Raw genomic sequence first — 16,831 nt, 5'->3', positions numbered from 1 at the left:
GGCAGTGAGATGATTCCTTGGTTCACGTACATCAAATTTATGTTATATGAGATAGGTTTACCCTCCTTGTGGGACACTCTGGACGCAGCTAAGTCAGTTTCTTATGCTCTGGTTAAAGAGATTATCTGTGGTTGCGAGAACTGAAGGATGTTAAGGCAGCGAGTCTGACAGACTCATTCTTAGACCTTAGGATTGCTCCTGCCTATGAGTTGTTCCTTGATGTTGTCCCTGTCAGGGTATTGCCTCGCAGGGTCCGCATGTGATGAGCAATGGTCCACCTCCTGATAACACCAACACCCCGAAGGTACCGGCAGGCACGGGGTGTTCGAGGGATCAGGTGAGGGAAGGGAAATGGGAAGGAACAGCAAGGGATTTGTAAGGATCTGTAAAAATAAAGAACACAGCATGAACAACACACAGCAATAAATGAACTACTCTCATAAACTCTCGCTAGGGGTGGTGAATACCTGTAAAGAGGACTGGGACCTTCTCCAGCAATACACGACCTTTACTCTTCCAGGTCGTCACCTAGAAAACACAACACCCGTAACTACTTGTATCACACGAGCAAGAGGCACTTCTCCCCTCTCCGCAACATACATACTCACAATGGCCACAGCCTTCCAGTCTTCAGGCTAGTCGCCAAGAACAACTGGTCCTCAGAGCTCTTCCTACATTTCTTGTTCTCAATCCCTTGTGCAAAGAATAAAGACCTGTTCAAATCATAAAAAGTAAAGGCACTGTTCCCAACCAGTGTTAGTGTAGTAGGATGTTCAAGGCACACCCCCTGCATGTAATGAAGTCTAGAGCACTGACGATAGTTTAGTTCCCTGAGTAGCGGTTAATCCCCAATGTACGAGAACGTGGTTCAAATCACCACATAGCTTCAGGCTAATACAAGGTTTGGGTGTGTGAGAAGCCTTATACCCCGGAAACGGTAAGATGCAGCTCCCACAAATACGCCGCTGCCTTCCGCTCAAAGAGTAAGGCCCTTCCTCACTCCCCACGCCCGCTTCCCTACCTCCAGGCAGCGTAGTCCAGCGTGGAGGTCTGATCTCACTGCAGCTCGAAGGCAAACACGGGTGAAGCAACGGCTCCAGGTACGCCTCGGGAATGGAGGTCCGTTCTCCCCGCAGCTCGGAGTCAAACACGGCTGAAGCAACTGCTTCCTGGAACACCTCGGGAAACTCTCTCCGCTCAGCCGAGCAAGAGCAAACACAAACGGGAAACTGAATTACACACGCCGATGTCCTCGCGTCGGCGTCTAAAGTACTGCCCGCGCCTTCGGGCTTCTGGGAATTGTGGTTCCGAGTTGCGTAGGCGCCGCTACGCTGGAACCCTGACAGTCCCGGGTGCCTCCCTGTGCAACTCTAATTAAAATGGAGGTACTGGGTTCTACCTGTGAATAGTGTCTGTGTTAACAGGGTGCAGAAATATTGGAGCACCAGCAAGTGCCCCTCGTGCATTTCATTAGGTGAAACCTTCCATCAATTTTGCCTTTTGTTTCCTGCCTATGCTCGTATTCATGAAAAATGACTCAAGCCTGTATGTAAGCTTGACATTACTTGACCTGTATCCTGAGGAGATATTTATCTCCACGCAGGACGCCATGGAATCTTTCAACTTGGGTACTGGCTAATTCCTTATATATGCAAAGACTGCTGCAACGGCAAGACAAATCCGGCCAACCCTCCCAGAGGCACCAGAGAGCACACACACTGGTTACCCTGCTGGAAATGGCAGGAGGTCGTAAATTAATAACACATCTTTATCGAGCATTGCGGGCAGATAGACAGCAGCACCCACTCCCAATAGGGGAGGCCTGGCAATGCCATGTTGCTGACCCAATTACTCAACGGGACTGGCTAAAAATACACTAGGAGGTCAAAGTGTCGGTGAGCACCCGCTTTAAATTGGTTCAATTTTACTACATCCACATGACGTATCACTCCCCGAAACGTCTACATGATATATAGCCCGCCAGAGATCCATACTGCCCTAGGTTTCATTTAGCACCGGCAGATTTCTTGTGCATGGCCTGGTACTGACCCGTAGTGCATCGTTTTTTGGGCCGAAATTCTGTACCAGCTGCAAATAACCACAGATCCCGCAGACAGTGAGGGTTTGTGTGTTGGACCTCCTTCCCGAGAATCCTAAGAGAAAGCAAAGTAGGCGCTACACGGTTTTAGGTCTCCTCATTGCAAAAAAGAAAATCACAATCCACTGCATAAGTCCCCATGTGCCGACTAAGGATGCATGAGCGAGGGATCTCATAGAGTGTGCAGAAGCAGAGGAAATACACATGAGACGGACGAGACGGGACCCAAAGTCGCAAGAGGCTCTGATGGCCTGGGGGGAGTTGACTCGGTGCCTACACACGAATACAATTTCCCAGAGGGCAACCTCACCTGAGAGATCGGGGTCGAACACATAGGGACAGGGTCACCTGGGGGGAAGTTTCATGGGAGGGGTGGGTAACACGTCCTAGGAATGTGAGGATGACAACAGGGTCGCTGGGATGGAAAAAAGTTGACACAAAAACTTCCTACAGGTTAGCTATCACAGAAGCTCTGGGGATGGAGGGTGGGTAGTTTCTTGTTGGGGGTTACAATGGTTTATTGTATTGTCTAAACCCATTGACCGTGTTAGAACAGGGGGAGGACTTGCTCATCAGGTCCCAATTAGTCTGTACCCATTGAGCCAAAATTCCTACTGTATAACCTTGATTGACCAGAGAGCTGAATGTCTTACTATTGTTTGTAAAATGAAAATAAAGACTTTAAAAAAAAAGCCTGTATGTAAGCTTCTAGGTTTTAGTCATAATGCAACTGCTCTAAGAGTTTTACTCGGTGACCCTAGACAGCTGATTGTTGTTGCGATGGCAAAATATTTGCTTGCAGCCTGGCTTATTCGTATTCACATTGTGTGTTGAACATGCGACATGGTTCTCTCAGTGGGCTTATGTAGTCACCACTAAGAAGTCCTCTAAGGCTGGGATTCTGTTTTGATCCATTCTTCAGCCTTGGAACTGTCACCTGCTGGCATACTGATAAATGTTTCCCGTTCAAATGAGCACCTGCACTTTACTTTATTCCACTCATCAGATTGTTGCCATTTAATGTTGATCTTTAATTGAAACATGGTAGCGTCTACATTTCCAGCGTGCCTAATGCTTCTTTACTGCTCCGCAATGCCTTACGCCACTGTTTATGCGGATCGCTTATGTGCATGATAACTGCACTTGCACTGTGCTTGATGGCACTTAAGTGTACCTATCCTCTATGTACTGTACTTTTAATCTTGTATGCTGTTTTAGCCTTATGGCACATGTATGATGTTTATTGTAGTTTCATGGGTTTCTATTTCCAAAATAAACTGATTGATGATGACTTAATTAATACATTAGATTTGTGAGTCAGTAATAAGCGTCAATGTTCATTTTAGTACAGTTCCTCTAAATAACGTTTTGTTGGTTCACATTTATAATCACTGCCTGGACATACATTTATACAAATCGGTGTGGGGTAAATGAAAGCAGCTGGTAAGCTCGAATAAAGTACGGAAATTGATGGAGGAGGATCTGAGCATGCTAGTGGAACCTGGAAGCGATGAGAGTAAAGTGAGAAGTGTAGAAAGGGAAGAACTGGAGTGTTGTGTGGAGAAAGGAGTGCTGCTGGGAGGAAATGCAAGCTGGGAGGAAATGAGACATTAACACAAGGAGGGAAAGTTAGAGTGCCTTACCTCTCTCAACGTCAGAACAACACCAGGCTTCATTTCCTAGGCCTTTACAGATATATATCCTTGTTCTCTGGTGCATTAGTCCAGCTGGTGTAATGGAATCCAATCAAGACTACAGCTCTTGTAATGTGGACATGGGTGATGACCTATCAGAGAATAACGCTCAGGAGTAAAGTGCTTTAGGAAGGAGTTGGATGGATGAAGAGTGAGACTGGTGTGAGGAACCTGGGATGTGAGTGTTGAAGGTAAGGAGATAGATCATTTGTGAATGAGCTGGATGAGATTTGGGGAAATAAGTTTTTTTTGAGCTGGAGGAGGATATGGGGATGGGAGACAGAGGAGGAATTGCGATTTTATGGGTTAGTTGGTGGTGAGAGGTCAGCATGGACTGAGATGTTTAGAGAGGATTATGAACTATAAATCTTCAGCAATTCCCTATCATAGCCCATCAGTGAAGTTGTAGTGAAGTTACAGAAAAGGGTGTTTGTATAATACATAATTCTTTCCTGAATCAGCACAGCAAGAAATGTAAACTTTCAAAATATTAGCTGCAGAAACAGAATTCAATCTTCCTTTATACACCTCTGGTAATATGTCCCCTACTCCCTGGGTATGCCAAATGAGCTTTCTTTCACTGCAGAACTCCGCTTTAGTTTTGGGCCAAGACTGATCTATGAAGGCCTTAAACTGTCTACATAAAACTAACATTTCTGTCTTTTATCACAGAACTCTGGCTGCCATGAATTCAGATGCCGGCGAGTGCCCAGGTAGGACACCGATGAAGTACCATTAATGTGCAGACTTGTAGTCCTGATTCATTTCTATTATGTCTTAATATCTCAATGTCTCAACACCTGACCATAAAGTCTGGCTATCCACTACCATAGCAAAAACCAAAGGAAATGATGGACGGAGTGTTGAACATTGCAAGCACTCACCCCCAGTCAACTGATCTGGGTTTAATCCATCACCGTTCTTTAGCCCACTCTGCCACCCCAGTTCAGACATGGCCATATGCAAATCAGTCTGACCCTGTGCCTCATGGGAACAGTCCAGCCCGAACTGCCAAGCCATGTCTTCCCTGGACCGGAAGCAAGCTTGCTAGGACCGGTTTCTGGCATTTCAGCCGTCTTCAGCCAGGCTTGCTTGAATCCAGTGGCAAAGTGAGCAAGGGACTCACGTCTGAGCATACCCTGCCAACTTATGGCGAACAAAGCAAAAACCGAAGGAAATGATGGACGGAGTGTTGAACATTGCAAGCACTCACCCCCAGTCAACTGACCTGGGTTTAATCCATCACCGTTCTTTAGCCCACTCTGCCACCCCAGTTCAGACATGGCCATATGCAAATCAGTCTGACCCTGTGCCTCATGGGAACAGTCCAGCCCGAACTGCCAAGCCATGTCTTCCCTGGACCGGAAACAAGCTTCCTAGGACCGGTTTCTGGCATTTCAGCCGTCTTCAGCCAGGCTTGCTTGAATCCAGTGGCAAAGTGAGCAAGGGACTCACGTCTGAGCATACCCTGCCAACTTATGGCGAACAAAGCAAAAACCAAAGGAAATGATGGACGGAGTCCACTACCATAACCAACTCGTTAGTCATTTAAGTGAATGTTAAGGTTCAGTCGCTTTCAAAGGGGTAGAAGCTGTTTCTTTCCTCTCACTCACTGGAATGAAAGGCCAATTTACAACTATGTAGCTAGGACTGATATGTCTGATTAGGCAATCCCCAGTTCTTTAGGGCTAGTGTTAGCTAAGACCTCATAATGTTACTAAAATTATATGTATATGTATGAGGGTGTGTGTGTGGGTTTGTAGATATATAGATTAGATAGCTAGCTATCTAGCTAGATAGATAGATAGATAGATAGATAGATAGCCCTCTTCATACAGTCATCCGGCTCGTGCATGAGCTCTAAGATCCAAGGCAGACCCTGGCTCAGCTCTCCCTGTTAATTTTCTGGCTCATCCACCTCTAACTTTGAGAAACCAATTTCCCATTGCAGCATAGGAAAGCGATTGTCATGACTAATTGTCACAACCATTTTGTGAAGCCAGCACTGCATGGTGACACAATTCTTACTAATTGCATTGATTTGTCTGTTTTTGTGCCGTTCACTTTTGTTCTTCCACCCACTACAGCTTACAGCATGAGGCAGTGGGCCAGTCCACTCCAGCCTTCGGCTAACGTCACTGAGAGGGAAGGCATTCTGCTGTTTCTCAAGGAGCACATCCGCAGACATAGTAGTTCCCTTCGGTACCAGAATTACTACGACAATGTGTGCTTTTTGAGACCAAAATTTTAATTTTGCTGTTAGCATTTGTGTTTTTTATTATATTTGTGATGGCCAGACAGCTCTCACAATAACCTTTTACAAAATCATGACAATAAAACTAAAAATAGCAAAGCGGCTGGTAGCCAATGCCTGGCCGTTTGGCTTTGCCAATGCTAGTTTTGTTTGTCTCTGGGACTGCTAATAGATGAGCTTTGTTCGATCTTAAGGCAAAAGTGTGGAAAGTGCTGCTACAGAAATCTACCTTTTCTGTAAACAAATCCACTTGTTCCATTTGGTGTCATGCATTAAGCTAACATTATGACAATGTTCTCATTGCACCATACATCTGATTATTTGGCTTTGAGTGTGCCAGCACTCCTACCATCCCAGAGTCTAGATTGTAGCAAGAGTCAATGATGATGTCGCTAATTCTAAACCAGCCTCCTTCTGAAAGGATTCTGCTGATCCTCAGTCTTTGAAATGGTTCTGTTTATGCAGGGGTACTCTGTGTAGGAGAGAGCTTTGATCCTGGGGGACATCAGACTATGGCAGCAACCTCATGCAAGAGGTTGCTTATAACAGTTGCAGCTATGCCTGGATTCTGAATAGTTCTCTTTCTTGCCTTAGTTTCTCAGGAAGGGTCTTGTGACTATCAGTGGTAGAGGAAGCACATTTACTCCAACATATCAGTTGACTTTTCAATGTATTTCTATAAATAACCCCAAAATATGTTTCCCATTAGGAGTAGGGCTTCAGGCGGGCCGGGCCGGGCCGCTCCGGTTCCCAACCTGGTAGTCATTAGAAACGGACATTAAAACTGGTCCCTATTGGGCCCTATATTAATTTCATTGACTCCACTGTTAAAAACATTGATCAAATTCAGAACAATGAATTAAAAAAAATACTAAAATGATATATGTCAGCAATTTAGTTGCAATTTCTATTCTGCATGTTTTATTTCGTCTTGCATTCCCTGAGAGTGTTTAGTTTTTCCAGGATAATGTGTGCTTGTATTTTTTTATTGTAGCATATTACTCTTGCCTAGTGCATACATTTAGCGGTGTAGCCTCCAAGTGTTTAAAACTGGCCATGATTTTTTTAAAAATCTTTTTATTAACATTTTTACTTCCAACCGTTACTGCATTACCATATCGTTCTTCACAACGTACATTACATCTTTTTCGATTATACCTGTATTCTACATTAAGGACCCCTTTTGGGTTCTTCATTACATTGACACCCGTCTCTTTTACCACACCCCCACATCCCTCCCCAGAGCTCTCTTTACGCGCCGCTACTAGTCGGAATTGTCGGATTGAGAGTCGTCCTGCGGAGGATCGCAGATGTTGCCCCGATATAGATTCCACTTCCCCCATATCTTATTCCATTTTTTGGGGCAGCCTCTGTGTACGTATACTGCTTTTTCGGTTACCATGAGTTCATCCATACCACTGCACCATTTTTGGGGTGTCGGGGCTTGCCTGGCTCCCCACTGCTGCGCAATATCCCTTTTTGCTAAGGCCATCCCTAGTGCTACCCATGTTTGTACTGTCTGAGTAATGTCAGCTGCCTCCCAGACATTCAGGATGCTGCCCCGCGGTTCAGGAACCAGGGTTACACCTGTCACCTGCGCCATTGTGCGCACTATTGCTTTCCAATAGTTCTGAATGGCGACACATTCCCATAGTATGTGCCAGAACGTGCCCTGTTCCCCGCACTGTCTAACGCAAAGCGGCGTATCGGCTCTGTGTAATTTGTGCAGTAGCGTCCTTGTGTAGTAGGTGCGATGCAGTATCTTCAGTTGTATCAGTTTAAATCGGGCCGAAATCGCCACCTCCCTGGGGGACGCTAACGCTTTCTGCCAATCCGCCTCATCCAGCTCCCCCACGTCAGTCTCCCATCTAGCTTTTAGAGTTTGCGTAGGGTCTGGCTGGTTATTTACGATTTTTTTGTATGTGAGTGATATTGCTTTCTTCGTCATATGATCAGTAAGGAGCCTGTCCTCGAGGGGTGAGGATTCCGGCAATTTTGTGCCGTGGGGTATGAGTGCTGTTAATGCATGCCTTATCTGTAAGTATCTGAACTTCTCCGAGTCAGCCAATCCATAGCTCTCCTGCAGCTGCGTGAATGTAATGGTCTCCCCCTTTTTCCACAGGTCCCCCACCCTCGAAATACCGATCAGGTCCCATTGTCGGAAACCCTTCGTGTTCTTGAGCCTCCCTAGTTTGTTGGTATCCCAGAGCGGTGTCGCCTGCGTGATGACTCCTTCCCACCCCAAAGCCCTCTGGACTTCATGCCAGATCCTGATTGTATGGGCTGTTGGTCCTATGAGATGTTTGTGTTGATTGGTGTTGTACAGTATCCCCATAAGATTGTCCGCCCCCAGCAAATGTCTATCCATGCGATAGGCCGGGTCTGCCTGGTCCGCGTGAAGCCATTGGTTAATTACTGACAGGTGTGCGGCCCAGTAATAGACCCTAATGTTGGGGAGCGCTATTCCTCCGTCATACCAACCCTTCACTAATTTGTGCATCGCGATACGCGTCGCCTTGCCATCCCAAAGCAGCTTGTTGAGCTCATTATTTATCTCTCTGAAGTATGAGGGGAGTATCGGAAATGGTGTGTTTTGCAGGGCGTACAGGAACCTCGGGAGTGCCATCATTTTAAAGAGGGCCGCCCTGCCCAAGAGGGTAAGCAGCAGTGCACGCCAGCCCTGCACATCTCTGCGGAACCGCTCCAGAGGTTTCTTAAGATTTTCAGCTATGAAGTGGGAATCATGCGCCGTGACATAGATGCCCAAATATTTAAACCCATCCGATACTATCTTGGCCGCACAGTTTCGCGGGAGTCGAGGCTGGTCTCCTGAGAGTATGTAAATATGCGATTTCGTCCAGTTTATTGTGTATCCTGAAACCCGGCCGAACGCCGCGCAGATATCCATGAGGCAATTGAGCGAACGGGTCGGCGAGGCCAGATAGAGGAGCATGTCGTCTGCGTAGAGCGATACTCTGTCCTCCCATCCCGGCGCCCACTTGAGCCCACGGATCACTTGATCTTGGCGTATCCACGCCGCCAAGGGTTCCAGCACAAGTGCGAAGAGAAGCGGCGACAACGGACATCCCTGCCGCGTCCCCTTGGCCAGGGGAAAGGTGCCTGAGATTCTCCCATTGGCCACCACTTGTGCCATAGGTTTCGTATATAGTAGCTCCACCCATTTTATGAAGTTTGGCCCAAACCCCAAATGGTGAAGTACCGCGAATAAAAATGGCCATTCCACCATATCGAACGCCATTTGTGCGTCCAAGGACAGGATTATAGTATCTTCTTGAATTAGTGATTTGCGTGCCATGACACTATGCACTCGCCGCAGGTTTAGCGCCGTATTCCGGTGCGGCATGAACCCTGCCTGATCCGGGTGAACCAACGCTCCCAAATAAGGCTGAAGCCGCATTGCCAGCACCTTGGCTAGGATCTTTGCTTCTGCGTTGATGAGGGATATGGGCCTGTAGGACATGCAACTGTTTTTTGGTTTACCCGGTTTGTGTATTGCTACTATCGTAGCCAGGCGCTGGTCCCCGGGAAGCTCCCCCTTCTTTAAGCTATCGTTATACATGTTCAATAAGTGGGGCGTGAGGACCGTAGCCAAGTGTCTGAAGAGTTCCACCGGGATACCATTAGGCCCCAAGGCTTTACCTGTGTGGAGCGCGAGTATCGCCAGGGTCGTTTCTGCCTGCGTAATATCGGCCTCAAGCATCGTGCACTGCCGTTGGAGCCAGCGTTGGCATTTGGATGTCGCGGAGGAAGGCTCTGTTATCGTCTATTGTGGCCGTGGCTGTCGGCGTATAGATACGTTCATAATGTGCCGCCAGTTCCTCCACTATGGCCTGGGGGGTCTGTGATTGCCGCACCATTTGTCGTGGCCAGCTCTGCTATCCACCTATTAGCTTTGTCTTTTTTGTCTAACCAGGCCAGCAATTTGCCTGCCTTGTCCCCTTGCTCGTACACTGTGTGCTTTGTACTCTGAAGTCTAGATTTTGCCTCCTCCCATACGAATGTCCTATACTCTTGTTGCGCCAGCTGCAGGCCATGCGTGGTGGCAACCGTCACGCCAGCGGCATGTTCCGTCTCCGCCCTTTGCAGATTCTCTTCTAACAGATGGAGTTGTTGGCGTTGGCGCTGCTTGTGGTGTGCCACGGATGATATGGCCTGGCCCCCCAGGACCGCTTTATAGGCTTCCCAGAGCACCGTTGGTGACTCCACCGTGCGTTCATTCTCATTGAAATAACGCTTTGTGGTGGTGACCAATGTTTTCTTGATCTCTTTGACTGTTAAATAATATGGGTAAATCGGGAAGAGCCTACACCTGTCGGGGATGCCTGATGAGCAGGTGAACAGTATCGGGGAGTGGTCTGATATTCCCCTAGGCAAGTGCGCCACCTCAGCTAGCTGGTCCAGCCCCAGCATCTGGGTAAAAATGTGGTCTATCCGTGACTCGCTATTATGCACTCCTGAGTGGAAGGTGTACTGCCTATCATGTGGGAATTGCGCCCTCCAGGCATCCGTAAGGCCTATCGTATCTATGAAATCTCTAAGTTTGGAACTGGAGCTGCTGGGTCCTCTCGGGGGACGCCTATCCATGGTCGCGTCAATTACAGCGTTAAAATCCCCACCTATAATCGTCGCGCCTTGCGGAAGCGAAAGCAGGAATGCCCCGAGGTCTGGGAGCGCTAAATTATGCAAAGCCGGCGGGATATACACCGAGACAAAATTGTATCGTCTCCCTTCCCACTGGCCCGCCAGTGCCGTGAATCTGCCCTGCGTGTCGGTCCATGTCTGTTGTACTACCAGTGGACATCGCTTGTTAATCAGTATTCCCACACCCCTGGATCCGGAGGTGAACTCCGAATGGACTCCCATGTTATATCCCCATCTGTCTAGGGCTTTACACGTGGAACCTACCAAGTGCGATTCTTGTAATAGAGCCACCGCCGGCCCTTTCCGTTTAATGTACTGGAGTACCAGCCCCCGCTTTATCTTGTCCCCCAACCCGTTGACATTCCACGACAGGACCGCGAGGCGTTTGCCATGACTATTGTGGGTAGTGACGTGCAGGGTGTCGGCCTTCCCTAAGGACTGTTTCCTGTCTGGTCCCATAGGCTATAGTTTCGTGTGTGCGCGCTGTGCAATGAACGTAGTGAGTAGTGTCTGCATTGATGTGTACTATGCTCTTGGTATGCAGATGAACTTTGTGAAACAAAAACCCCCTGAAAACAACCCATCCCCCCCACCCCCCTCCCTGCGTCCCTGCCCGGCGGATTCCAAACTACCCACCACCCCAACTGAGCAGAGTGCTTTACACCCCTAACTTTGTACTTGCGTGCCAGGGGGGACACGCCAGTTGCCCCCAGTCCCATTCTCCCCCTCAGAAGTTCTGACATGTCCACGGCTGTGAAGATCTCTCCGTCGATGCGAGCCCCTGGTTACAGCCTTCATCAAAATGGCACCATCCGCAGCCCTCGAAAGTCCCTTGCACAGTGCCAGGGAGAGTCCCCGGCGCGGTGGTCCAAGTCCGACCCCCATGGCCACCCCTCTGGGGCTGCACCGGTCGTCGTGCCAATGCCGCTGGTCTTCTGGTCCCTGCGGCGTGTCCGGCATAGAGTGATTCCTCCGGTCGTCCCCTGTCATGCTAAGTCCGATTCCTCCGCTCCATCCGTGGAGTGTCCCGGTCGCTGCCCTGCACCAGGACGTCCCGTGGTTTTCCGCCAACCCTCTAGCCATTCTGTGGCCTCCTTCGGTGACATGAAGAACCAAGTCTTGCCCTCCGCCTCCACCCTGAGCTTTGCGGGGAAGAGCATCGCATATTTCAATTCTCTCCTCCAGAGTTCTTTCTTTACCTCCAGCAAATCACTCCGTTGCTTTGTCACCAGCGCGGTGTAGTCCGGGTATATTTCTACTTTGCTATTTTCTACTTGGAGCGGGGGAGCGACTCGCGCAGTCTGTAAAATGGCGTCCCGGTCGCGGAAGTTAAAGATTCTTGCCAATATAGGCCGTGGTGGGGTCCCTGGCCTGGGCGATCCTCCCGGCACCCTGTGCGCCCGTTCCACCGAGAAAAACCCCGACAATCCTCTAGGTTGGAGTTTAGTCTTAACCAGCTCTTCAACAAACAAGTCTAGTGCCGGACCGCGTACGGTCTCCGGCACTCCCACTAAGCGGATATTATTTCGACGGGAGCGCCCTTCTTGGTCGTCCGGTTTCGCCTCCAGTTGTTTCTGCACTTGTTCCAAGGATCTCACTTTGTTTTGCAGCTGCGTCGTCTCCGTGGACAGGGTCGCCGTCGTGACTTCCACCTCTTTCAGCCTGTCATTCATCTTGGAGACGTCCGCCCGCAGCAGACTAATATCTGTGGAGATCGTGCCGATCGCTGTTTGCATTTGCGTCAGTGTGCGCATTACATCATGCAGGGTAATCTCTCCAGGCGGGCCGGCTTGTGCTCCGTCCTCTCCCTTCTTGGGAGTCTCCGGGGTCCCCGATCTCTCTCCGCGGTAGGCATATTTGTCTAGTTTTCCTGCCTGTGTCCCACGTTGGCCTTTCCCCCCCCCATGGTGCGTATCCCGTCTTGCGGCGCAGTGGACAAGCGTAAGGAAGGTCGGTATTCGCCGTTGCCAGACTGCGCCGGTATGGTCAGCGCTCGGCCTTCCGGTTTTCCCTCCCCTCCCCGCCGCCACCGGCACCGGGGGTCGTTGTCCTGTAGAGGCCCGCTCTTTCGAATTTGTGGCCCAGAGGCATTATGGGGAGCGCCGTCGCAGCCCGCGTTGCTGTCTGAATTGCGTCCGCTTGCCTATCGGGTAGGATTACGAGGGGGGGGGGGGAAACTGGCCATGATTAATGATGGCAGTGCAACTTTCTCACGGTGCCTGCCAGTGAGTCAAAAAGGTGTTCAAGATAGCTGGTCATCCAATCCTTGGCCTTCCCGGAGAGTGCACAGAGCAATTGTCATGTATTCCAGATGCAGTTATGATTCTGTGCAAATGTGTGCGAAGGAGGAGCACAGTTCTCTAAACATTGACAAGGCAAAAGAAAATGCAGTGCTTACAGGTGAGTGGGTGTATGTCTCATTGAGGGTGGTGAAGTGAAGGAGATGGAAGGAAATACATTCAGGAGAAAAGTGAAAAGAAAGTACTGCTGAGGAAAGAAGGTGCAGGATATGGAAATGGAATAGATGTGGAGAGAAAGGGCGTAAACAGTGGCGTAACATAGGCCCACTCGGTGCTGTGTGCCCCCGAGCTCCAGGGGGCCCCCTCAGCAGTGTACCCTGGCCTGAGAGCTCCTAATTGAGAGCGGAGTCCATGTACCTTGCAGGGGGTCCCCTCAAGTTTTGTTACACCACTGGGAATATATGTCTAAGCTAGTAGTCGTAACTGGTTTTAGGTCTATGTGAGTTGTTGTGTTATATATCTGGATGCAAGAACAGAAAGCTCAAAGAGGCACCAAATACCGATTGCGGGTGCACACTATTGGAATCTCCTAAATTCTGTTTACATGTTTAAGTCACCACCCCCAAATTATATAGGTCACACCTTTTTTAGAGGCCCCATGCGTTTTTCATCGCATGTAAGGCCCTGTGATGTGGCAGGTTATATATATATGTAGGCAAATGGCTCTTTAGCACTTGTGGCACCGGGTGCGACAACATTTTTTAGTGCCCCCCACCCATGACCACCCAGCTCAGATTCCATCACTACTAACAAGCAAAATTGCCCCTCATCTCTCTCTAGTCCCTCCCTCACATACATTTCATTTGTTTTAAAGCACTGGCAAAGGCTGTATTTACTAATAAGAAAGTGTAAAATCTACCAAAACAAATCCTTTTTAGCAATACATGCATAGATAATAAAGGACAGGGAAAAAAAACATAATGTCCTAACATATTTTATGCAGTTTGAATGCAGCTCTTTGATGACAGTACTTAAGAGTTACTGTTCTACTTACTGGCATATTAACCCTCTGCACTACTGTATGACGAGTCAAAACTGCCACTAGACAAAACTCCCATTCCTCTCTCTAGCAGGAATATTAACCACAAGAGTTATCTTGACATTTTTATTGCTGCTTGAAAGCTGGACCTATGAGGAACTCTGCTGCAGGTGTTTTTAAATCATAAGTTATTGCTTAGCACAGTGCTCACTGTATCCACCCCCCCCCAGGTCAGTGCCCAGAGGCCGCACCAGTTGCACCGCTCTAAAGCAGGCCTTGTATATAGACTGGCCTTTTTCACTTCACTACATTTTACTATCTTGAAAAAGCCTTTACTGTCACTGTTCCGGATTTCCACTGTTTTTAAAATTGAAATTGTCAGCATTTACTAAGAGTTGTAGCTTTACCTAATCAGGCACACTTTACACTTGCATTAATTCTGTAAAGTCTTGTCGGAATCAAAATATTCTGCTTGTTGTTCATGATTTGACACTTAATCTCCAGCATTGGATCTTTCAGGTATTGGCATGCATCAAACACACATTTAACTGGTTGATGCCTTAGAGATATGGCATTTAAAAAGCTATGCAAAACAGCGTGCCTCCTTTGTCATTTTATAGCTGCAAATATTTGGATACAGTTAATTTCGAAAGCAAAAATATTACTGATGTAATATATATGGCTTACAGACAATGGGCCCGATTATGATGTGGGCTGTAACGGCTCCGACCATCGGTCGGAGCCCTCCAGCCCGCATTGTAATAGGCTAATCAAATTCCTTTTCAGCCGAACCATTTCAATGGGGTCGGTCAGAATAGAATCTGAATCGGTTTTCTGAATGGCTTCCAACGGGTCTGCCCTCCATTCGGAAAGCCTGCAGTAAAACCTCGGCTTTTCCGGCACAGAAAGGCATTGGGAATCTGTCTTTGGGTGCCCCCAACAGGACCCCCATGGGTGCAATGCCGCCGAATGGCAGCTTGGGGGCACCTAAGGTGCCCCCCTGTTGATCCCTGCACCCGGTGGCAGGCACCTTGAGGTGCCTGCCACGGGTGCCACGGGTGCAGGGATGAACTGCACATCTGCTCTTTGCAACGATAGCATGCATTCTGTTTGGAATGCATGCTCTCATTGTAAAGTATAGGATTGCGACTGTATAGGGTTTGGTCGCATCTTAATTCCTGGGCTTTAACCAATGACAGGAGGTCATTCGGTTCCAGTTCCCAACGGATGTCTAACAGACTCCGGTCCGTCCGACATCGGAATCGGCCCCAATGTGTGTTTACCATGCTGTGAAAGATCACCACTATTTAATCTCTGTATAAACAGCAAGAATAGTACTGACAGAACTGTTTCAATCTCTGTATTGAGTTTTTAGGGCATGTATTGGGAGGAAGTAAATTATTTGTGTCTTCATAACTACTGCATGTATTTTCATATAAGTAAGGACAATTTTGGGAACATTTGCAGGAGCCACAGATTTCGTAACATAAAAGTGTTTTCATTAATGACTCGAAATAGATTTTCAATAGATTTTAACAATTGAGTACAGTGTGGCTTACCTTTCCAGCTGATGACTAATTGAACTTCCCCACATTGGCATTGTGAATTGGTGGAAATGAGTTTTTGGTGTAGAAAAGGAGAAAAGTCTGTGCTCAGGAGAAAGAATCATAGAGACATTTTCAACTAGAAATTTCAACTTGCTGCCAGAAAAACATACGATATTTGATGGGCTAAAGAATTCTGCTAAAAACATCGTAGGCGGTTAGATTAAAAATGTCACTATTATTGTAGATTTGCTCTATGTGAAGACCGGGAACCTCCTAAGGTTCCCAAACCAGAAACTTCTGAAAAGTGGTGCGGATTCAGAACATATGCTCTGCACAGTATACAAATCACCAAACTTAATATAAAATAATCACAGTAATTTTTTTTTATATATAATACCAAAAATACAATAATATCCCCAAATTGTCCCCCCTGTAAGACTAAAATGTCATATATTCTTATAAATTCTGAAATACAGGTAACGTTACAAATATATTAGTGTATAACATTTAACATCATATTCATCCAGTTGGAACTTTGCATTGTGTTAACAGTGATATAAAGAAAATTCATCAACTCAGCGTTTCACTGGTGTTCTATATACACTGCCTTCTTCAGGACTAGTAATTTTTATAGATTAATGACGGCAAAACTCCAATTATATTTCTTGTGCAATGTTTACAACAAATGAAAGAGTTAAATACACAATTGTCAATAGAATAGCTATTACAATATTTGCCTCCACACTCCAATTAATATTTTACAGATGCTATCCTAAATCAGAATAACTTCAAATATATTTGTAACACACATCGACTCCAGGCATAGTAAAATCTTCCAATCCATAGTCTGTTCTAGGGGCTGTTTGTAAAGTCTCCAGATGAAATCAGACCACCAGCTTATTTTTGTCCAATAAAGTACTTCACACGACACATGGCCCTGCAGCAATGCATTTTATTTATTTTTAGCAGTATGTATAAAAACCTTTTTAACAATATATCACTGTGAATATTATAATACTTTAGGTGAGTTCTGCATTGTGCAGTCTATTTGTTCAACCCACATTACTTTTCACTAGAACTGTATTTTCCCTGGAATAATTTATTATATTTATGAACTATGTTAACCATAGCTTAGTTTATCAGCCAAGTATTTAGTGAGATATTAGAGTTTTTATGATATACTACATTAAACTCCGATATTTGTATATTTGACTATGCCCAAACGCCATGCAGCAATTTTCTCTGTGCAGACTTTCGTAGTGTGCAATTGGTGTTGCCTATAGGTCTTGACCTGCAA

The 16,831-nt window shown here is 47.0% G+C and overlaps 1 protein-coding gene across 2 annotated transcripts in view; it reads left to right on the top strand.

Annotated features, from left to right (window-relative positions):
• LOC146866733 (von Willebrand factor A domain-containing protein 5A-like) overlaps positions 1 to 16,831 on the top strand; it is a 107,876-nt gene that overhangs the window by 26,317 nt on the left and 64,728 nt on the right. For both annotated transcript variants that reach the window (XM_085600942.1, XM_085600953.1), the window contains exon 2: positions 4,465 to 4,505. In XM_085600942.1, coding sequence (XP_085457068.1) covers positions 4,478 to 4,505 — 28 coding nt within the window. In that variant the 5' untranslated portion in view covers positions 4,465 to 4,477. The remainder of the gene's footprint in view (positions 1 to 4,464; positions 4,506 to 16,831) is intronic.

This window comes from Triturus cristatus, chromosome 1_2, assembly GCF_964204655.1.
Source record: "Triturus cristatus chromosome 1_2, aTriCri1.1, whole genome shotgun sequence".
NCBI lineage: Eukaryota > Metazoa > Chordata > Amphibia > Caudata > Salamandridae > Triturus > Triturus cristatus.
Note: the sequence above shows the minus strand (reverse complement) of the source record. Positions and strands in the feature narration are given on the sequence as shown.